This window comes from Mauremys mutica, chromosome 11 (genome assembly GCF_020497125.1).
Source record: "Mauremys mutica isolate MM-2020 ecotype Southern chromosome 11, ASM2049712v1, whole genome shotgun sequence".
Taxonomy (NCBI): Eukaryota; Metazoa; Chordata; order Testudines; family Geoemydidae; genus Mauremys; species Mauremys mutica.
The window spans coordinates 41,195,245-41,218,869 of record NC_059082.1 but is presented as its reverse complement, the minus strand read 5'-3'; the positions used below and the strand labels follow the sequence as shown (position 1 = coordinate 41,218,869).

At 51.4% G+C, this 23,625-nt stretch overlaps 1 protein-coding gene across 3 annotated transcripts in view; it reads right to left on the bottom strand.

Annotated features, from left to right (window-relative positions):
* CSNK1G1 (casein kinase 1 gamma 1) overlaps positions 1–23,625 on the bottom strand; it is a 287,722-nt gene continuing 264,097 nt past the window's right edge. For all 3 annotated transcript variants that reach the window (XM_044979672.1, XM_044979674.1, XM_044979675.1), the window contains 2 exons: positions 11,665–11,771; positions 1–3,484 (listed from right to left, as the gene is read on the bottom strand). In XM_044979672.1, the coding sequence (XP_044835607.1) occupies positions 3,430–3,484; positions 11,665–11,771 (162 nt within the window). In that variant the 3' untranslated portion in view covers positions 1–3,429. The remainder of the gene's footprint in view (positions 3,485–11,664; positions 11,772–23,625) is intronic.

The following is a 23,625-nucleotide window of genomic DNA, read 5'->3' as shown; positions in this document are numbered from 1 at the left end:
TTCAATACAGCAGTGCAATATTTTATTGAAAACCTCACTTGAGACCTCAGGAGACTGCAATGGAACATTGGTGGGTCCCTGCTGCAGGCGAGCCACGTCTGGAAATCCAGCTGCAGTATTAGGCCATGCTAAGGAAACATAGGACAGCCAGATGATGCTCTTGCTCAGCAGCTCCATTGGCCAGCTGTGATCTGAGATTTTCTCCTCTCATTTTCTTGGAAGAATGCAGGTATATACCAACTAATACATTAGCTTCCAGTGGGGAGGAGAAGCAGGGAATTAATGTAGGTGGGTTTAATGCTCTAATCCCTACTGTAAGATGGCCTGCTCGATCTGGTTTGTATCACCAGTCACTTCTTGAACCTCCTGGGTTGAATAGTCTCCTTAGAATAGGATTTACTGTTTACCCGCTTTTTACATCCTTTGCCCTTCTGAAGAGTCCAACGTATGACTATAGTGCAAGAGGGCTTGGTATACGTGAGCATTACCAGCATGCCTTGGGGAGAGACATTCCCTCCCCTACCATATACATTATCATAGGATTAAAAGAACACTAACTCCCCAGAGCAAAGCAGTAGTGGGGGCATGAAATGGCTTTCAAACTGACCCACTTAAAAACAAGGAAAAATTTCTACCAATCAAATACATTCACTTACTTAAAAATATTTAAGAAAAAAAAATGCAGAAACGCTCCCCTCCCCACACATACTTTGTAAACTACAAGCTACTCCCTGATTGGAAAGAGTTAGGAATGACTGAACAATGTCAGGAAATGCAGAAGGAACTGAGTTTCTCCTCTGAGTTTTGGTGACAGGCACTTAATGGGGTTTAGGAGGGCAGCAATGCATGTGCCTCAGGGCCCAGTACAATCTGGAGAGCTGGGAGCATACAATGGCTTTCTCCCCACAAATTCCTGCGCCTCCCTCCCTCCAAGATGCCGAACCATGGTTTCCTATGGTGAGGGTATAAGGAAATGCTCATTTTAAACAGCCTGACTTCTTAGAAAGTCAACAGCAGTGGAAGAGTTCAGGAAGAGGCAGAGCGGCAAAACTAAGCGATTAAATGTCCCCTGCCCTCCTCTCCTTGGGAGAGAGAAAAGGGGTTAGGGAGTCCAAGCAGCCACACTCATGGGGAATGGAAAGTCCTTTCCTTGTGCACCCCACTTGTTACACTTAACGGAAAACATCTTGCAGAATTAAAACGGTGGGTTTACAAATCTCTTGGTGGGTTAGTGAATGAAGAGCAAGCCAGCCTGCAGCTTAACTTCACCCCAGTGGTGGAGAGAGGAAAGAGCAGCAAAACCCTTGGCTATATCTGCTTTCTTTCCATTTGAATAAGGCATTAAGATCCCAGCAGAAAATGGCTAGCAGCTGAGAAACACCCCAAAGGGATTCTCCGAGAGAGCAGAATCCTCACTATAGAAAAAGGGGCTGAGTTTCACACTACAAATCCTAACCACTGAACTGCAGCAGAGGGCTCGCCTGCCTTCCTCTGCTCTGCCTGAAGGGGGAGGGAGCCTCTGCCCACCCTTGAAACATAAACACTCCTTCCCTGCTTCTTCCCAGCACTCCCATCGCTTCCCTTTCAGTGCATGCCACTACACGCACTCAGAGGCAGCTGGAAGAGATGGTATATTAAAGCCTCTGTAGGGAATTCAAGCACTGGGGTGGGAGAGCCCTAGCTACATGACAACTACCGCCCCTGAAATGAGGGATCTAATCCCACCCACGCTGATATGCAAACAGGCAAAGCACGAGGAACCAATTCCTAGCCTCCACAAAAAAGCTTCTTTAGCTCTTGTAAACCTTTGCCACACCCACCCCACACAATTTCCCCCAGGAGTAACCGCAGCTGCCTACTCAGAGCTCAGCAATCCCGACACTGGGATATGAGAGTTCATGTGCAAAGTGCCCTAAGTCTTTGCTAAATAATGGTTTGGCTCAAGAATGGTGTGTTAAAAAGACCTTCGCTCCCACTTCAGGGAGAACCGCATGGTGTGTGCTCCAGGCCTCACAGACAGAGCTCTGTGCCTGCACTCAGGCCTAGGCAGCTTGCAGAGCGCACCTGAAGCCTACACAAGGTCTGATTTGAGTAGCCTATCTGGCCACCTGCAGATGCAGTCACTGTAAGACAGTTAAGTGTCCACTCCTTGTTAGAGAGCGCAAAGCTACCCCAGCACTTCCACTGTAGAGCATTCAGTAAATTGAAAGAAAAGGTGCTTACTCCATAATCAACTTCCCAGAAACCATCTGAGAAGTTTAGAAGGCCACCCTGCCATACAAAATATCTAGTTTGGGAAACATCAGGTTTCCAGTTATGTAATCCATATCTATTTGTCTACCCAGAGAAAACTCCTCCAGCTCAGCAAGGCTGATGCCTCTCCCTGCTCCAACAGAAAACTATGCCTTCCAACTCCAGGCTGGTTATGTCAGGCACCAAGTAGGAAACCATGGTAGGGACATTCACTGGCAGCTACAAAGGGTGATTCAAAATTCAAGTAGGTTTCTCTCAGCGCATGACCAACAATGGGTGATAGGAACCCCAGACTAGCTTTAGGGTTTTCTGGATGTTGCAAGCAAACCCTCTGTTAAGGACATTCTTTGCACCCCTCCACATTCCAAGCTGAATGTCTGTCTGTGCCGGCATCACTTGTCCATGCAAAAATCTACAGACACAATATGCATCTGCAATGCTAAAAAATAATAAAAAGTGCAACAATGTCAGTTTCTTTAAAACAATCCGCACTGCTCTGTTACCAGTTGGAGAAGTGAGTGAACAAGGAAGCCAGAGAACCCAAGAGACTGGAACAGTAGATTGCAAGTCTCACGCTACAGTATAACTGTTCCCAAGGAACCCAGGAGGGAGCCTGTGTCCCACTGCTGTACCTGGCCAGGCTGGCAGTACAGGCTGACGCTGAAAGGGACTGCGGGGAGAAATTGCCTCATACCCGCCAGGCCCTTCTCCCACATGTCTTTCCTGCCCAGACAACCACCTATCACCCGCCCCTTAGCCAAAGAAGCCTCCCAGGGGTATTTCCATTGGGGAGGGAGGAGGATGGATGGGCAGAGAGAGTGTGAGGGGGAGTAAAGTGAGCAGGAAACAAAGCATAGTTCTCAGGTTTGTGTGAATGATGCCTTCTGCCGTAAACAATGGGAAGGAGGGTCAGCCAGCCAGTCCACCTGGCAACCTGAGCCAGCTGCAGTCCTGATCCCAAAAAGAGCTTCAGGCTTGGAGCGAATGAGTAGACCATGGAGCAGATCCACCCCAGAGCGGTTTGTTTTGGAACGATTTTCTTTTCTCTTTTTGGTTTAAAATGTCACTTGTTTCTCTTCCTCCTATGTCACCTCCTCCCCCTAGAGAGAAGCTCCTTTCAGTAAGACATGGCAGGAGCTGCAGGTGGAGTTCCCACAAGTCTCCAGGAGGCACCGGTCATTTGTGACGCTGGGCAGTCTTCTTCCTTTTCCTCTTAAAGAAGCAGCAGCACCTGGAGCACAAAGAACACAGCAAGTCAGTAGAGTGGACTAGACCCTCCAGCAGCCTCCCTGCCCCCCACCCCCTGACTTCCATGAACTGCACAGGGTGGGCTTCTTCCCTTCCTTCAGAGTACATGCAATGGGATCTCAACATGTCCAGCACTAAGGACAAAACAGACCTACCAATACCTCCTCCAATAGGAGGAAAGTCCACGAGGCCAGCAGCAGACCAGTCTAGCCCACAATAGAAGGGGCAGCAGTACTGTGCTCAGACAAGGGCCAATGGATCACCATAAAGGCAGGTAGCCAGGTGCTTTCACACACTGGGATTTGTTCTTATGGAAGAGGAACTTCAATTGATCATTATTATTTATGTTTTGCTGATGCCTGAAGGCCATGCTCAGGATCAGAAACTGGCTGTGCCAGACGCTGTATGAAGCCAAGGTCCCTGCCTCAAGGAACTTAATTGGGAACAAGGAAATAAGGCACAATAGCCAATAGGGGAGGCAGATGAAGTCTTGCAGCAGAACAGGGATCTCCAGTTGCTGGGAGTGAAGGAAACAGGTGAGATATACTAACAGGCTGTTTCCCTCTGCCCAAAATTACTAATCAACTGTACCCTAAAAGGTGCTGGAATGGTTTGAATCAGGCCTGACTAAATATTTTCAATCACATGATGTGCTGCGTTTCTAAACTGCTCATGGTAAGCTGAAAAGGACTAGTTCTGAAAAGGTCTGATTGGGGGCCAGCTTCCTTTACTGAACCCTTGACTGATGGTAAGTAATCAGAGTTTCAGTTTAAAGACCAATAGTTTAGTCTACAAATATACAACCCCTGCTTCTTCCCTGATCTGGGGCAGGGAAGGCTATCAGTGCACAGTGAACAGGGAGGCAAAAAGACAGCATAATGGAGATCGAGGTGGTGTGAAATAAACACCCTTCAAAGCTGATCCTTGAAAGATGCAGGTTTCGTTTGTGGGATATACTAAAATGAGTCACCCAGTCTGTAAGCTCCAGCTGGTTCCTCAGGAATTACATGGCATTTAAAGACAACTCTGTATTCAGGTTCTAGTGTCAGGAACATCTGCATGGAAAGATTTTTGTACTTTGCAAGTTCACCTGCTGCCGTGCTGCTTATCCTCTTCCCCATGACATCACAACTATTTCCTCAGTGACCAGTTGTGATATTAGGGTTATGGCCTTTGAGGAGGGAGGAGAAGAATAAGGAACAGGTGGAGAGGTATGTAAAAATCCTGTTTTCATGCAAGTACCTCTAACAAGTACCTCTAACAAGTACACAGGAGCAAAGACATCGAGAAGCTATGCCACAGAACGGCAGCAGTACCTGCAGGCAGACTCATTTTCTGTTGGGTCAGTGGCGGCTCTAAACAAGCTTTTAATATGGGTATTTATCTGAGAGCTGAAATATACACTACTGCCCCTGAGGAGTGCACGCCCTCTCCTGTCTCAGCCCAATTACAGCTGATTGAAAATGAGGGATAACTACTTAATTGCCTTAGTAAGCACACTTACTGCTAGTGAGAGGTGCTAGACTGACAGCCCAGGAGAGCGATACCTTCCACATAGCCATGAGCAGATACAGAAATGGCAACAAGAAGGCAAGTGTACATACACCACGCCTGCCTGTGCGTCTCAGCCCTAGCCAGCAGCAATCACCTCTAAGGGTGATGGGCAGTTCAGTCTCCATGGCTTACCCTTAGCTTCCCTTCAGAGATTTCCTACGGGCAGAGCCAGGGTTTTTGCTGCCCCAAGCGGGGGGGGGAGGGAGGAGAAGTGCACAATCGTGATCGGCGTCAGCTACACCGCGCTGCTTTCTTCTTTGGCGGCAATTCGGTGGCAGGTCCTTCCCTCCGAGAGGGACCCGCCGCCGAATTGCCGCTGAAGAGCCCAACGTGCCGCCCCTTCCCCTTGGCCACCCCAAGCACCTGTTTGCTGAGCTGGTGCCTGGAGCCGGCCCTGCCTATGGGAGGGTCAGTTATGGAGGTGGGGGTGGTGAACATGTGACATGAATATACTGTCACTAGCAAATGGATCATTTCACATAGGCCCTGGATAACCATCAGATGGTAATGATTTTGGTCACTACTACACTAAGCTGGTTTTGGATGAGAGACCTAGAGGTTCATAACTTGGAAGGCCAGAAGGGACATCTCATCTGATCTCCTGCATAACGCAGGCTAGAGAATTTCCACCAATGTCCTGAGCCACCCATATGCTCTCACTCATTTTAACCACCCAGTAGCACTCTGTTTTCCTCGCACAGTAACCACCTTCCTTCAGGACTCAGGCCAGTAAAAGGAGAAGGGAACTATCATGGGGAGAAACAGGACAGGAGTACATCTGAGGGATTACCAAACACACATATCTGATCAGGGAAGGAGAACCAGGGCCAAGATTCACTCACTGCCCCAGATTTCAAGGTCCTGACTGATTTCTAGCTGCTCTTTTAAGCCATCTCTTTCCCTGGCAATTCCTTTGCTCTCTTTTGGCCCCCATTGTTCAGACAGAAGGCCCCGTTGCTCAGTTTGGAAGGGTTCAGGAAAGGAAGTCCTGAAAGTTGTTAACACAGGCAGAGGCAGAAACGACAAAATAAAAGAGTAAGACAGGCTGACAATTATACAGAATGTGACCTTTGTGCGTGCAGACAATGTCTAAGAACAGCCCCAGAGTACGACACACAGAGAAGCCAAAGAGATGCCAGAGATACTGGAGGCAGTGCCAGTGAAGAGGAGGGCAGAGAAGGACCAGTCTGCCACCATGCAGGGACATTCTTCACCACACATGGGGCCGTGAGGTTTAAACTCCCTACATTCTACTCCTGTCTCTGTAGCTGAACATGGGCTCCCTCAAAACCCACTGTGAGGCAAGATGAACGAGTGGACGGAGTCTGGAACTCCTGGATTTTATCCTTGGCTCTGCCACTGATCTTCAGTATTATCTAAGACAACTCACTTCACTTCTGCGCCTCAATTTCCCCATCTGCAAAACCAGGGGTTCATGTACTCCTCAAAGGGGTGTCCTGAGGATTACAGTTTAGCTAGTGCTCGGAAAGCACTCCATACTATAAAAGTGCTGAGTGTTACTATTTAGGGTCCCCACTGGAACTCAAGGATAATGGTGATAAAGGGGAAGAGCATAACACCAACAGCGGGCTCAGAAAGCAGCTACTCCAGCCTGTGTGCCCTCTTAGATGAAAACCCTGGTCTTTCTCCCCCAGTCCTTGAGCTGCAGAAACTTTCTTGAAGGCAACCACCTACTCCCCACTAACCTAGAGCAAATCAGGGGTTCTCAGCCTGTGGGCCATGATCACTCTGCCCTTCCCAGATTGCCAAATGAGAGGAAGGTCCCAGCTAAGAGGCAGGAGATTGCACTATGGAAGAGGTTGAGGACCATGGCTCTTGACCACCACATCTGGGGATGGGAACCCTGCCCTGCTCACTTTCATATAAGCAAGTCTTCCATGGAAGGAGCCACAAGCACACTGCTCCCAGGAGACTGGCATGGTGTACACAGCTTTCCATGCAGAACCATCTGTTGTGAGGAATTCCCTGAGAGATTTTTCAGCTTGCTCCGGACTCTGCCCAACTCCTTTAGACATTATCTGCTCATACTCTTGCATGTTTGGTGAATACATTAAGCTGAACAGATAAAGGATGAGAAATTTTTTTAGCTTTCAATGGATCAGTCCAAATATTAGTTCAATTGGTTGGCCTACTGCGGCCTCCTCTCACACACACACACACGCCCATCCTGCATGTGTTCCCCACCCTTGTATTTGCAATAACTGCACTGGGTTGGATTTCTAACTTGTGCAGCTATTAGACAGTTTTGGTTGGTTTGATTTTGCCAATCCCAGTCTAGTCTGGTCCGCTCCCCCTTGCCCGGGGACTGGAGAGAGGGACTCACCACAAGTTGAGCATTTTCAGGCAGCTACAGAGAGTGTGTAGAGAGAAAAACACAGAAAGGAAGAAAGAGCAATTAGTTCACAGAGGTGGGATGAAAGCATGTCACTGCGAGCCATGCAAACATGCAGTGCAGATTGGCAGACACATATGCCTTGCCCACCCACCCTCTCTATTCCCTATTCCACCTGAGGCCCCACTGCTCATTGCAAGAGATACCCTGACAAGTCACTGCTGAGAAGTAGGATGTGTTTTCACTGTCCTGTGGCCTGGGACAAACATACCAGGACGTCAGAGTGTCAACAAGGAGTATGCCATCAGGGAAGTCTGTGGCTGGCCCACCAGGAAGGGGATCCAAACCACAGACAGTCAGACAAGGGCTGTGTGCAGGTGGCTTATGGCATGGATGAGATGCCCTGCTGATCACAGCTGCTGGGGAGGGGGAGCCCCTTCATTCACTTACACCACCAGCACAAGCGGAGTCTGCAGCATTTGCCCTGGCTCTCCCTGCCTGCCCACAGATGCAGGTAGGTGAGACACAGCTCCACTTTTCCCAGTACACTACCTCAAAAACTGGCAGGGAGCCAGGCAATCCAGCTAGCCCTGGCCCTTCCTCTGAGTGGCCCACCTTACAAGAGAGCAGTAGCACCAGGCCAACTGGTTGCCTTGTCCACAAGACCTCCAGCCTCCTGACATACTCAGATAACTGAAGGGAGGACAAGTTTGGACTTGTGTGACAGAGGGCTTGGCTACACTTACAAATTTGCAGCGCTGCAGCAGGGTGTGAAAACACACCCTCTCCAGCGCTGCAAATTGCGGCGCTGCAAAGCGCCAGTGTGGTCAAAGTCCCAGCGCTGGGAGCGCGGCTCCCAGCGCTGTCCGTTATTCCCCACAGGGAGGTGGAGTACGGACAGCGCTGGGAGAGCTCTCTCCCAGCACTGGCGCTTTGACTACACTTAGCGCTTCAAAGCGCTACCGCGGCAGCGCTTTGAAGTGCTAAGTGTAGCCACAGCCAGAGACAACTTGCAAGGAAAGACAAGGGGACATCTCGTTTATTAACAGGAACCCAGTAGTCTACACAGGGTAATCATGACTAGATCAGCCAGTACAAGACAGTCCCCACTGGAATGCCACATGATCACCAAAAGGAGACTCAAACCACAAACCTAGGGACTGGAAAGGGGAAACTGACTCCTAACCATTGTCCCTCCTCACAGTAAAGCAAATAACTGCTGATGCCAAGACAGGTTAATATGATATATTGATTATTTGTACTGTGGTGGCACCGAGGAGCCCCAGTGATGGCCCAGGCCCCCACTGTGCTAGGCGCTGTACAGACACAGAACAAAAAGACAGCCCCTGCCCCAAAGGGACTCTTGCTGATCCTTTCTTACATCTGGCCATAAGCTGGGGTGGGGCCCAGTAGCGTAGTTGGGGGGGTGGGGAGCGGCCACTCCCCCACTGAGCACAAGTGGCACCTTGTCAATTTCTTGGCGCCTTTTACTCACCCGGGGGAGTGATTAAAAAAAAGGCGTCACCTGCTGCAGTGTTTTAATTTTACTCACCTGGCGGCGCTCCAGGTCTTTGGCGGCGGGACCTTCACTCGCTCCAGGTCTTCGGCGGCGGGACCTTCAGTGCCACCGAAGACACTCGGAGTGAGCGAAGGACCCGCCGCCGAAGACCCGGAGCGCCGCCGGGCAAGTAAAAGCGCTGCAGCGGGTGGCGCCTTTTTTTTTTTTTTATTGCTCCCCCTGTTCCCTCCACCTGGCTATGCCACTGGTGGGGCCCAAACTGTGCACAGCTGAGGGCTGTGTTGGCAAATCATAGGAGGCTGAAGGCCACATCTATGGAATTTGCATAACTGGACTGCAGCCACTGTGCTCTACTAGAGGTGCAGCCCACAGAGTACACGTCCCAGCAAGCAATGCAGCATAGTCATTCCGATCAAGACAGCTAGGACCTGTAGTCCCTATTGACTGCACTGTCCATACTGGGCAGTGGCCAACACCGCAAGCTGCCCTTTTGTAGCTGCCCAGCTTACAGGAGGCACACAGCCCCTCAGCTCTTGCATCCCCTGGCTGGGAAGGGAACACAAAGATGTTACTAGGGCTCCTCACTACAAGATGATTATTGTAACTCACTACCCACATGGGTCAATGGTGAGATAGGCACTGTGGAAGTGATTTCCAAGGGGCACAGGAATGGACGATGACAAAGAGCCACTCACTCTCAGGGATAGCAGGGGTGAGACTGGTGCTCACCGTTGAAGCCAGCTTGACAGACACTTTGCACCTCAAGCCTTTCTGACCCAGGGCTGGCAGTTTCTTATCCTCCTTCAATCCATTTCCAGCAAAAGACTCCCACCCTGAAAGGCCAAGAAACACAATGCCTGCCAAGCAATAAGAATTCCACTGAGCCACATTGTGGCCCAGATCAGAGATGACCTGTGCCCGCCAATAGTGGAAGGCAGAGTGAGGGCAGTGTTACTGAGCATTCTCAGTCCATGTAAGCATGCTAAGTACATGCCAAGCAGCAAATCTAGGGGGCATTTGACCAGGGGTGAAAGTAACTTAAAGGACTTATAGGTACTCCGGAGTCTTAAGGAGGGGGCGGGGCCTCTACCGGAAGAGGCGGGGCCTTTAAACACCAGGTGCTTTAAATCAGGATTTAAAGGGCCCGGGGCTAGGGCTGTGGTAGCAGCAGCTGGGAGCCCCAGGCCCTTTAAATCACCCCTGAGCTACTAGCTGCAGAGGGGGCTGGGAGCCCCAGAGGTGATTTAAAGGGCCCGGGGCTTCAGCTGCTACTATTGCAGTGGAGCTCCAGGCCCTTTAAATCACCATCAGAGGGGGCCTCAGACTCTGGCGGAGCTTTAAAGGGCCCGGTGCTCCGCTGCAGTAGTGGCAGCCGGGAGTCCCTGGCCCTTTAAATCACCGCCAGAGCCCCGCCGCTACCTCAAGGCTCCAGCAGCGGGGCTTGGGTGGCGATTTAAAGGGCTCTGGAGGGTAGCAGCAGCGGTGCTCCGGTGGCTATTTTAAGGGCTGGGGCGGTAGCGGCTGCTGCAGCCCCAGGGCTCCAGGGATGATTTAAAGGGTCTGGGGCAGTAGCTGCGGCAGGCGCCCCGGGCCCTTTAAATCGCCGCCCGAGCCCCGCTGCCGCTGCTCCCGGGGCTCCGGCAGCAGGGCTCTGGCGGCAGTTTAAAGGGCCCAGGGCTTCAGGCGCTGCTGGGAGCCCCAGACCCTTTAAATTGCTGCCAGGGGAAGCCGATCTGTCTCGGTATGGCGCACCGGCTATTGCTGGTACACTGTACTGGGGCGTACCAGCTTACTTTCACTTCTGCATGTGACCCTGCATGTTCCCTGTCACCTCTGGCCCAGATCATGGAGCAATTCCCGGCACATGAGCCGGTTCAAAGGCAGCCTTCGAGCCATTCAGCCCTATGTGGGGGAAGTCAGTTTTGTCATGCCACGACTGAGCCTTCAACCCCCTGCCAGTGACAGTGGGGTTCAAAGCCCTTCCTGGTTCAGAGGAGGGGGGTGGGAGCTGGGCTGCTGCTCATGTGGACAGCAGGCTCCACGTCCTAGCTCCTGTTTAACAAAGATCATGCGAAGTGCCACCCAGTGGTGCCGGAGGGCAGCACACATGCAAGAGAAGCACAATGGCCAAGTCAGCAATTTCCGCCCCCCTGCTCCATTTCCTGAGAAGCTATGGACGAACATCCTGCTACCCCATGCTGGCATCCCCAAGGGAGATTTAGTAGTGTCACAGGCAGAAGGGCTATTTACAGTTTCAGCCTCTTTCAGCACCTACTGGACTGGATTAGGGAAGATTAACGGCAAAAGCCTTGCAAGGGCTATTTTCAGACCACTCTGCCTACATGGCCCCTAGGTCTCCCAGGTAGGAATATAATGTTGCTAGATTGACAATTCCTTCACTAACCCGGGGCTGAGCTGTTTCTGTGCACACAGCATGAGCAGAGGAGACACCTCCAGCTCAGGGAAGATGCACCAGGAGTCACACATTCGATTTTCCAATTATTGTTTACCATCATCTCGTTTGCAACACATGCTCTGGCCAAAAGTTACATTCTCCAGGCATCACAGAGAAAAGAGGCAGCAGCAACACAGAGGTACCATGCAAAAAGCAGCGATATTCAAAGAAAAGTTATGGATACAAGCATCAAATATTTAAACAGGTAAAAATCTCACTTCTTTTAAATACAGAGGATTTAAAACCACATCAGTGAAGAGCCTATTTGTAAAGCAAACATACTTAGCTTCCTCCACCACTTCCACCTCGGCCTGTGCTGTGATTGGTGCATTGGAGTGTGCCCCTGTTGGGTCGTCAACATTCAGTTCTCCATTGGTTGAACTGACCACCTGAAACACAAAACAAAAGCAGCTAGGAATGAAGTCTCTTGGCAGGGTTAGTCAGCAGCTCACAATTGAGTGATAGGCCTGTCCTGACAATGGATACTGTAGGAAGAACATGTAAAACCTACAGCATGAGTATAAGGCATTTTCTACTGTTGATGCCTTCCTCCTGGCCACGGTATACCCTCCTAGAAGTCTGCAGAATTCAATGAGACGTCCCACAGCAGTGATTGAGTGCCGAAGTAGGCCTGTTCTCTACAATACGTTCTCCACAGTGCTTGTTTTAATGGATCAAATGATGGGACTTCCACCACGTCCTTTGAGAGGCTGTGCCACAATCTGTCTCTTATATTCAAACTAATTTTTCTTTGTTTCATCCCATGACTCCTACTTCCGCCCTTGTAACATCTGGTTATATGGGACATTTCTGATGAATATTTCCCCCCAACACTTTTATAGCATATTTTTCTAAAGTCACCAACTTCTGAGTCCCAAGTTTTTGACTCCCAGCAGCTGGGAAACAGAGCTCAACACAAAATAGGTCTAAATGTTTTGACACTAGGTAGCAAGATATCTTGTGGAGGCAAAATGGATTTCTTAGCACTTGGATACAAACTGATAGAGGCACCACTTGAATATGGTCCACTAGTAGCCTGAGTGTCAGTAACTCCTCTGCCCTAGTCACTGCCACTGATGGCAGAGGAACTGATTTGGGAACATACTCTACCTTATTTTCCTCAGAGGAGTGAATTATTTTGCTTTAAAAAATAATTTTCTTGTGGCAAGGTATGAACTTGAACTCTAATTTACATTTCCCTCAATATAATTCACATCATTGGCTGCTCAACCATTGTCACCATTGGTGGTTTTAAAACACCCAGTTCTCCAGCTCCTAAGAGTCCGAGATAGTGTAGCCAGGAGAACAAGGAGGAGGTTGAGAGAAACTCAGTCACCATACTACAGCAGCTGCAACTATGATGACAATGACTATGGAACAGGTTCACTGAAGACCAGACTGTAGCTACTCTGGTTGGCCCTCTACACTCATCTGGAAAGCACCAGGGACTCTTGAGTACTACTGAAAACCTTTACAACTGCAGATTCTTGAAGTGACTGCACATCCTGGCCAAGTGGTGAATGATGTATGGTTGCTCCCACTCCTATTACCCTGTCAGAAGGCAAAGACAAAGTACCATGCATACCACTTGCTATTATCCCACATTTAGGAAGAGTTAGAGATTGAGGTTGTAATGGTGATAACTAAGTCTGGGAAGCAGTATGGCCTACGCTGCTGTCAGATATCAGGACTCACGGTGTTACCAGGTACCTGAGCTCCAGAGACATTGGAGGGGGGAGAGAGGGAAGTAAAGTTGTAGCAGTTCTTAAAGGTGGCTTGTTATTTATTTTATCCATATCGATACCCATTTCCCTGTAAGTTCTCCATGTTGTGTATGCCCCAAGTGTCCTTTTTCTCTCTGGGAAATGTTTATAGGGTGGCTGGCCCCACCCAGCCTTTGCTCAAACACTTCCAAATTCAGTACCTTTCCCAAGTGTTGCTTCTCCTCAGATGCTGACCCTAGTGCTTTTTACACCTTCTCTAATGTTGCCTCTTCTGCTGCTACTCTTGAATGAGCTGATTTATGTAGGGCCTCAGCCACCCCCGTGCCCCAGAAGATTTTGCTAAGGTTTAGTAGTAAATTGAAGCCAGCAGGGCCATCCCCTAGTTGTAATTTCTAGGGGCATGTCTACATTACAAACTTTTGCTGATGCAAGTGACATTGACATAAAGCCACCACAGTTAGCATATTGCTTGTGCAGGTGCATACTTGGCACCTTGCGTTGTCACAACGCGTATTCACCAGGAGTGAATGTGTCAAAGCACAGTGCAGTGTACCATGTGATGCAGCATCCCACTGTGCAACTCATAGCCTTCCAGTGCACTGCCTTTTTGAAGTGTTGGCAATGCATGGTGGGCCAGAAATGAGTTGCGCAGTGGTGACTGGGAGCAAGGGGTCAAGTTCCCATCATGCAACTTTCTCCACCCCAAAATGTCACCTCTATCCCTTAATTTTTGCATCTATTTTGAAAATCCCATGAACCCACGTGTGACTCATCACTGTCTGCCATCTGTGAGAGAAGCATGCAGTTTGCACAGCTCTGTACTCTTGCCATGAGTGTTGCAAGCACAGGACACACTGATCCTTCAGTATTTGCAGGTGCAAGAAGAGCCATGGGAAACATGATGATTTCCTGGAGGTCAGATTGCTATGGGACACAGTGAGAACCAATTCAAGATTGTTGGTGGTGCTCAAGGAGCAGCTGCAAATGGTGGAATACCGCTTCTGGGACCAAGAACTGGGCACTGGCTGGTAGAATCACATGTAATGTAGGCTTGGGATGATGGCTGCAGAACTCTCGGATGTGCAAGGATCTATGTGCCAAACCTGCCCCACCCCTCCAGCGCAGAGACACTGAAATGAGAGCTGCACTGACAGTGGAGAAGTGAGTGATGATGGCACTGTGGAAACCTGCAATACTGGATTGCTACTGGTCAGTGGGAAATCATTTTGGAGTTGGAAAAGCCACTGTGGGGGCCATTTTCATGCAAATGTGCAGGCCCATTAATCATCTCCTGTTATCATAGAATCGTAGAACTGGAAGGGACATTGAAAGGTCATTGAGTCCAGTCCCCTGCTTTCACAGCAGGACCAAGTACCATCCCTGACAGATTATTTTGCCCCAGATCCCTAAATGGCCCCCCTCAAGGATTGAACTCACAAGCCTGGGTTTAACAGGCCAATGCTCAAACCACTGAGCTATCCCTCTCCCCTGTGTCTCTCAGCAATGTGCAGGATATAGTGGATGGTGTTGCAGCAAAGGGGTTCCTGAACTGCAGTAGGGATGTGTATACAACTCTCTGTTTTGGCACCTGACCACCCTCCCACAGAGTACATCAACAGACAGGGCTGTTTTTCTATGGTTATGCAGGCGCTGGTGGATCCCCGGGGACCCTTTACCCTGCTGGCGAGTCAGGGAAAGTCAAGACACTTGCATCTTCAGGAACACAGGGCTGTTCAGAAAGCTACAAGTAGGGGCTTTCTTTTCTGACAAGCAGATTACCATTGGCAATGTTGAAATGCCAGCAGCGATCCTGGCAGGGCCGGCTCTAGGCACCAGCATTCCAAGCATGTGCTTGGGGCGGCACTTTTCAAGGGGTGGCATTTTGGCTTTTTTTTTTTTTTTTTTTTTTTTTTTTTGCACTTCTGCGGCATAAAACCTGGAGCTGGCCCTGGATCCTGGGGGATCCAACCTACCTCTTACTCCCCTGGCTCATGAAGCTGTACACTGGCCACTTGGACAGCACCAAGGAAAGATTCAACTATTGGCTCAGCAGGTTCCATATGACAGTTGAATGCACTTTTGGTAGACTGAAAGGAGGATGGCATGGTTTACTCAAAAGACTGGATCTCTGAGAAAAATATCCCAATGGCTATAGCTGCCTGTTGTGTCCTGCACAATATCTGTGAGGCAAAAGGGAAAAGTTGCTGCTGGGGTGGAGGTGGAACAGCTGTCTGCTGAGTTTGAACAGCCTAATGCAAGGGCTATCATAACAGCTCAGTGTGCAGCTACATGGCTCAGGGAGGCTTTGAAAGAGCACTTTAGCGGCAAGCCACAGTTGTGGTGGACTGTGCACTACCTAGGCCTGAAGTTTGGGGCCTCTTAGGAATTGTGGGGGGCTTGGTGCACACCTATAAACAGAACACTGACAAAGCACTGATTACTGCTGTGATGTTTGCTGTACATTTATGATTATTACACTGACCCTGAGTTGTGTCACAGTGTAAAAGTAAGTGGACACCTTTGATACCACCAGTCATTCTGCAACATATGTTAGGAACTAGTAAAGATGAATTATTTTCCAAACAATAGAGTTTTATTGAGTAACAAACTGTAGCGGGCCGGTGTGGCTCCCCTCCTCCCCGGAGAGGGTTGAGCCCCGGACACAGGAAGGGGCGGGGCTACAGCATGGTGAGCCCGCCCCTCAGAGGGTCAGGCGGCGACCCGGAAGAATAAAAGCCGGGCCTCCCAGCTCAGTCAGCTCTCAGCCACCGGGGAGAGCAGACCTGCCTGAGGGAGCTCCTACCGGAGGAACCACTGGAGCCCCGAGCGACTGCCTGGACTGGACGGAGAGCACCCTACCTCGCTCCTGGGAAGACCAGCCGGAACTCCCCCGCGCCACCTACGACGAGGAGCCCGGGGGAACGCCCCAGCTGCCATGCTGTTACCCCGAGGAGCCCCGGGGCAGGATTGGCTGGACTTCCCTAAGGACCTACCAGACCTACCCCCCAGCCCGGGTTGGGACGAGCCCATGCAGTGGGACTTCCCGGGGCGAGACGCCGTGGACCAGGTAGGACAAGAGGGGGATAGTGGAAGTGGCCCGGGGGCAGCTGACCTCAGTCAGGCTGCTGACCAGACTGAACCCATGTCAGTGTGTTGCGGTCAGGATCCCCACTGACCGGCAGCAGTGAGGACCGCTGCCTAGGGCCCCGGGCCGGGACACAGTGGAATGGGTGGGCCTGTGTCCCCCCCTGCCACCCCACTCACGGGTGGCAGTCGTCCCCCTCTACCTACTGGCTCAGCCTGCCGCAAAAGGCCTGAGCCCCTGTACTGTTTGCTACTGGCTCAGCCTGCCACAAGAGGCCTGAGCCCCTGTACTGTTTGCTACTGGCTCAGCCTGCCACAAAAGGCCTGAGCCCCTGTACTGTTGTTACTGGCTCAGCCTGCTACCAAAGGCCTGAGACCTATCTAGACTGTTTGTCGCCCAGCCCCTGCACCAGGGGGCCTGGGCCTGTCCTAGCCTTAAAGAGACAGGACAGAACCCCCGTGAGACAAGCAGGCCGGTGTGGCTCCCCTCCTCCCCTCAGAGGGTTGAGCCCCGGACCCGCCTGTTACAAGTGGCACCTGACCAGGGACTTGATCCCTTGCCCCTGTGAGAAGGGGCCGGTGAGAGGGCGGCGGAGCGCCCTCTTAGCCAGGACGATGGAGGCAGACCGGCTGTTCCAGCTGCTGGTGGAAAGCCAGGAGCGGCAACAGACGGCTCAACTCCTACAGCAGCAGCAACAGCATGCCGCCCAGCTGGAACAGCAGCGGCAGCGAGACGCGGCCCAGCTCCAGCAGCAGCAACAGCAGCAGGTAGCTCAGCTGGAGCAGCAACAGCAGCTGGTGCAGCAGCTTGGGACCCAGCTGCAGCACCTCCTCGGGCCCGCCCCCCGCCCCGCTGAATGGCCTGCGGGGGAGGTCATGGGAGGGGGTCCGCGTCTGGCGACCCCCCTGCGTCTGACCAAGATGGGCCCAGATGATGACCCGGAGGCCTTCTTGGTCACTTTTGAGCGGGTGGCCCTCGTGGCGGGATGGGCAAGAGACCAGTGGGCCACCTTGCTCGCCCCCTATTTGACTGGGCCGGCCCAAGCAGCCTACCGGGGGCTGGCGACCGAAGAAGCCCGCGACTACGACCGCGTGAAGGCCGCAGTCCTAGACGCTTTGGACATTAGCCCGGAGACGTTTCGGCAGCGATTCAGGCGCCATACCTACCGCATCGATCGAGACCCACGCACCCGTGAACCCTTGACGCAATTGTTGGTACCCCGCTGTCACCGCAGGGCTGTGATGCAGTTGGCCCACGATGTGCCCGCCGCCGGGCATCTGGGGCAAGAGAAGACCCTCGCCCGAATCCTGACGCGGTTCTTTTGGCCTGGTATTCATCAAGAGGTGAAGCAATATTGTACCTCCTGTCCTGAGTGTCAGCTGGCCGCACCGCCTCGGGTATCCAAGGCCCCCTTGGTCCCCATGCCAATCATCGAGACCCCCTTTGAGCGGGTCGCCATGGACCTGATAGGTCCGCTTCCCCGAAGCGCGGCCGGCTTCCAGTATGTCCTCGTCCTTGTGGACTACGCCTCCCGCTTCCCCGAGGCCGTCCCCCTGCGGAGCATCACCGCCCGGACCATTGCGGGGGAACTGATGAAGATATTTTCCCGAGTAGGGTTGCCTAGGGAGATCCTAACAGACCAGGGCACTAACTTCACGTCCCGGCTGCTCCAACAGGTCTGCAAGCTCCTGGGGGTGAAACAGCTGCGTACGTCAGTGTACCACCCACAGACCGACGGGCTGGTAGAGCGGTTCAACCGCACCCTTAAGGACATGCTAAAAAAATTTCCCCCTGAGGAATTGCGGCACTGGGACCAGTTCCTACCACCCCTGCTTCTGGCCATCCGGGAGGTTCCGCAAGCCTCAACTAAGTTCTCCCCCTTTGAACTGTTGTACGGGCGGAGGCCCCGCGGACTTTTAGATTTGATGCGGGAGACCTGGGAGGAGTCGGCCTCCCCAACCCAGGGCCTCCTCCAGTACGTCCACCAATTACGGGAATACCTGACCCAGGCCGGGACAGTAGCCCGGGAGAATTTGCGGGCCGCCCAGGCGAAGCAGGAGCGGAACTATAACCAGGAGGTCAGGGCCCGGACGTTCGCTCCTGGGGACCGGGTCCTACTGCTCCTTCCCTCCAGCGAGTCGAAGCTGTTGGCCCGTTGGCAGGGGCCCTATGAGGTGGTGCGGCAAGTGGGACCCGTGACATACGAAATCCGCCAACCCGACCGACGGAAGAAGCTCCAGATCTACCACATTAATCTGCTAAAGCCATGGTGTGACCGAGAGGGCCTACTGATCGACCCTTGCCCGCCCGAGCCCGAGCTGGGTCCGGACACGGCTGAGACGAAGGGCGTGGAGGAACCCCCGATAGGCCCCTCGCTCACGGCAGAGCAGCGTAAGCAGGCTACATGTCTCCTGCAGGCTTTCCAAAAAACCTTCACGGCCGCCCCAGGTTATACAACCCGGGCCTGTCACACAATTCTGACCGAGCCAGGGAAAACGATCAGAGAAACCACCCGGCCTTTGCCGTACCGGATGCGACAGGAGGTAGATGAAGAAGTCCGAACCATGTTAGCCTTGGGGGTCATCGAGCCCTCCTGCAGTGAATGGCGCAGCCCGGTGGTGCTGGTCCCCAAACCGGACGGTACGCGCCGATTCTGTATAGACTTCCGTCGGGTAAACGCCATCTCGCGGTTTGACGCCTATCCGATGCCCAGGGTGGATGAGCTCCTGGGCCGCCTGGGGGAAGCCCAATTTATCACCACCCTGGACCTGAGCAAAGGGTATTGGCAGATCCCCCTCGACGAAGCGTCCAAAGAAAAAACGGCCTTTGCTACCCCCTCAGGCCTTTATCAATTTAATCGGATGCCGTTCGGCCTCCATGGGGCCCCTGCGACCTTCCAGCGGTTGATGGACCACCTCTTGCGGCCTCACCAGGAGTATGCGGCCGCCTACTTGGATGATGTGGTAATCTACAGCCGCCACTGGGAAGATCACCTCAACCGGGTCGCCGCGGTCCTACGAACCTTGCGGGAGGCGGGGTTGACCGCCAACCCTAAGAAATGTAGGATCGCATGGCAGGAGACCACCTATCTGGGCTACACGGTGGGAGGAGGACGAATCAGACCCCTGGTAGGCAAGGTACAGGCCCTTGCGGACTGTCCCACGCCCACGACGAAGCGTCAAGTGCGGCAGTTCCTGGGGCTCGCCGGGTATTACCGGCGGTTTATTCCGCAGTTTGCCTCAATTGCCGCACCCCTAACTGAGCTCCTCAAGAAAAATAGTCCCCGACAGGTGCGCTGGACGGCCGAGTGCGAGGTGGCCTTCCAGACCCTGAAGGACCGCCTTTGCCAGGAACCAGTCCTGTACAGCCCGGACTTCGACAAGCCGTTTATTCTACAGACAGACGCGTCTAAGACCGGCGTCGGGGCGGTCCTGTCGCAGGACATGGAGGGGGGGGATCATCCCGTGATATACCTCAGCCGGAAGCTATTCCCCCGCGAGCGCAACTATTCCGTGATCGAGAAAGAAGCCCTAGCGGTGAAGTGGGCCTGTGACGCCCTCCGATTCTTCCTCCTAGGTGCCCCCTTCACCCTCGTCACGGACCATGCACCCCTCCAATGGTTGATGAGGATGAAGGATAACAACCCCCGGATCATGCGGTGGTACCTAGCCCTGCAGCCCTATGCCTTTACCATCCGGCATCGGGCGGGCAAGGACCACGCAAATGCCGACTTCCTGTCCCGCCTTGAGGAGATGGAAGGACCTGGCCCCAAGGTATGGGAGCCAGGCTTGAGGGGGGGGAATGTAGCGGGCCGGTGTGGCTCCCCTCCTCCCCTCAGAGGGTTGAGCCCCGGACCCGCCTGTTACACAAACGCACTTCAAAACTTCTGTGCATGTTAAAACCAAATTAATAAATGTAGTAAGATTTTAATGTAACAGAATTTAACAAAAGGAAAGGAACATTTATGTCCATTTTGGTTACACACACACACACACACACACCTCATCTGTGGCTCTCACAGGTCAGTGTATGTGAAGCTTCGTCATCTTTACTTTCCCCTGGTGTGCCATAGTAGGGGTAGGGATGCGGACCCTGATGCCATGTGAAATATTGGGGGGGTAAAGGGAGATACTATACTGGAGTTCTCCATGGACTGCAAAGGGAGGCAAGCCTGGGACTGTTGAAACTGTAGATTCACAGGCGCGTGGATTATCTGTGTTTGCAGCAGAAGCACCATTATAAACTGGTGCAGCTGCCTCTGACTCCCAGGCCTTTCTCCTGTCAGCTCTTTCCTTCTCCAGGCTGTCTGCAATATTCACCCTCCAGGTCCTCTGCTGACAGCCTGGTGCAGCACTGACTTGCAGAATCTTGCTGAACATGTCATCCGAGTCCTCTTCTTTCTCTCCTCCTTATCTGACTCAGGCATTCTGAGAGTGTGGAGGGGAGCCCCTGAAGGCTGCAATGGCAGCAGCTACAGATAAAACACAGAGGTTCCAAAAACAATGAGGAGTCCTTGTGGCACCTTAGAGACTAAAGAATTTATTTGGGCATAAGCTTTCGTGGGCTAAAACCTACTTCATCAGATGCATGGAATGAAAAACACAGAAAGCAGTATAAATATTACAGCACATGAAAAGATGGGAGTTGCCTTACCAAGTGGGGGGTCAATGCTAATGAGGCTAATTCAGTTAAGGTGGAAGTGGTCTATTCTCAACAGTTGACAAGAAGGGGTGACGATCAAGGGAGGGAAAATTACTTTTGTAGTGCTAATGAGGCCAATGCAATCAAGGTAGATGTCACCTATTTCCAACAGTTCCAAAGTCACAACAAAAAGTGAAAGTTAAGATACAGAACTCCCTTCCTGTGCATGCCTGAAGTTTTAAACAAGACGCTTATTGACACCTCTGCTTCGGAGTGCTTGTGCACAGCGCCATGCACAGATTCTGCCATGGTGACTATGGCCTGCCGGGGGTAAGAAAAATGAGGAAGGAATTGCTCGGTTGCATGAAATGATGAGTAACAGGACACTGGCACTGAATACTGGCACCTTTTCCACAGGCAGTGGTGATTTTAGCTGATATCTCACTCCTAAGGGTAACAAAGGCACAGAGAACACAGCTGCTGCTGGTGTCCTGAAGCTGCCCCGGCCTGTGTACTGCTAACCTGTGCATTGCAATGGTGTCTGCTGAAGTTATCGTTGACTGGTGTGGGAAACCGTCCTACCGTGGAGGAAGAAATAAGGCTGCCATCCCTAGAAAACTGCTGGAGAGGATTGCAGAGGACTCCATGAAAGTTTCATTGAAATCTCTTAGGAGGATTCAAGGGACATCCCTAGATACATAAACTGCACTGCATGGTCCCCTGCCTAACTGTACAAAGGAATGAAAAGCAGATAACGGTACCTGGCTTAATTGTTCTGTTGCCTCTTCTAATACCAGTAAATTAATGAAAAGTCGATAGCTGTGTCCTGCTAATTTGGGGGTTCCAGCAGAGTAATTGGAAATAAATTTACACACTTTTCCTTTCCCTTCATTGGGCTCGCCCCTGCTTGACTGCGAGGACTGGCTGGACCACAGTGGAGTCTGAAACAGGTCACAGCATAACTAGATGCCTCAGCCGCATGTCCCCCATCCTCCTCCTCCTCGTCCTCGCTGTTCACATCAGGGGCCTGTGACTCGGGCTCCTCAGAAGAATCTATGGTGGCGTGTGGGGTGGCGGTGGGGTTTCTGTCAAGTATGGCGTTATGTTCTTTGTAAATGTGGCAGGTCTGTGGCTTGGCTCTGGATCAAAGGCTTCCCTGACCTTCTGGTATGCCTGCCGCTGCTCCTTTGCTTTCACATGGCACTGCTGCTGATCCCTGTTATATTCCTTCTCCTGCATTCCTCGTGCAATCTGCTCTGAGACATCCATGTTTCTACAGCTGGTCCCCAGCTGTGTTTGCATAGCCTCTTCTCCCTACAGACCCAGGAGATCCAATATCTCCTCTCTACTTCAAGCCAGAGCATGTCTGGAGCACGTAGCCAGCATGGTCAGCTGCACACAACAGTGGAGAGCTGCTAGGTGTGCTCGCCAAGCTGGATAATCAGGAAAAGGCATTTTAAAAATCTGCAGGGCTTTAAAGGGTGGTGTGCAGGGGGGGCTTCAGATCTCCGTGACTCCTGGGCAGTGAAGTTCACAATTGTGCCCAGAACAGTCAGTGCCGGACATTGTGGAACAGCTGCTAGAGGACACTTAGGCTCGACACAGATAATGCAACATCTACATTCAAGCTATGTCAACCTCAATACGTCAACTATGGCTCAACACTGCTTAGAGAGGTGGTGTTACTATGTCGGCGTAAAGGGAAGCCTACATCGGTGAGAGACAAATTTAAGTGTCAACTAGGTTGATGCAAGGTGGCTTATGTCAACCTAACTATATAGCACAGACCAGGCCTAGGGCAGTTAAACTTTCTACAGATGCTTTTCCATTAAACCTAACTTCTCAGAGGGCTTGGGTTTTCTCTTCATTTTTTACCCAGTAACAATTTACTATGTCACACATGGCAAATTCCTTCCAGGAAAAACAGCTACTGTTCAAAAACTGATCCCTAGAAGACCCAGAGATAGCCAGGCATCAGCTGAGGAACTCTTTAGGTGGCCATGATACAGGAATAAGACTAGCTGCTTCCATAAATGATGCTTATGGGCACAGTGGAGCAGTTCTGATTTCCACTAACAGGTAATGTAGAATCACAGGGTTAGAAGGGATCGCTAGTCTAACCCCCGGAAAGATGCAGGATTTGTTGAGTTGAAATCATCCACGACACTTGGCTATCCAGCCTACCTTTGAAAACCTCCAGCAAAGGAGCTTCCACAATCTCCCAAGGCAGTCTGTTCCACTGTCCTACCGTTCTTACAATTAGGAAGTTTGTCCTGAGATTTAATTGAAATCAAGTAGAGATTTAAGGGTTTGCCACATGATGGAGGAAGTCTCTGCAGAGATTTAGAGGCTGCAGTGACTAAGGGGTTGCCTACACAGGGAAACTTACTGGCATAACTATATTGGTACAATATAGCTATGCTGGTATAATGCCTCCTGTGGACACACTTATTTCAGAATAAAAGTGCCTTTTTTCAGTTTAGCTTATATCACTTTCAAACACACAAACTAAACTGGAAAACGGCACTTTTATTCTGAAATAAGAGAGTGTCCATCCAGGGTATACCATCAGTATAGCTGTAGTGGTATAATGTGTCTCTATAAATTTTCCTTGTTTAGACAAATGCTGAGTCAGTGTAGAACAGAGCCACAGATATCCTGCAGACACTAATTCCTCATCCCAGTTTTCAATGTCTCGGGTGCCCAGAGAATTCTTTAAGTGAAAAGGCCCACTAACATGCTGGACTATAAAAAACAAGAGTCCCTTGAATCTAGCCAAGTATCAGCAGCAAA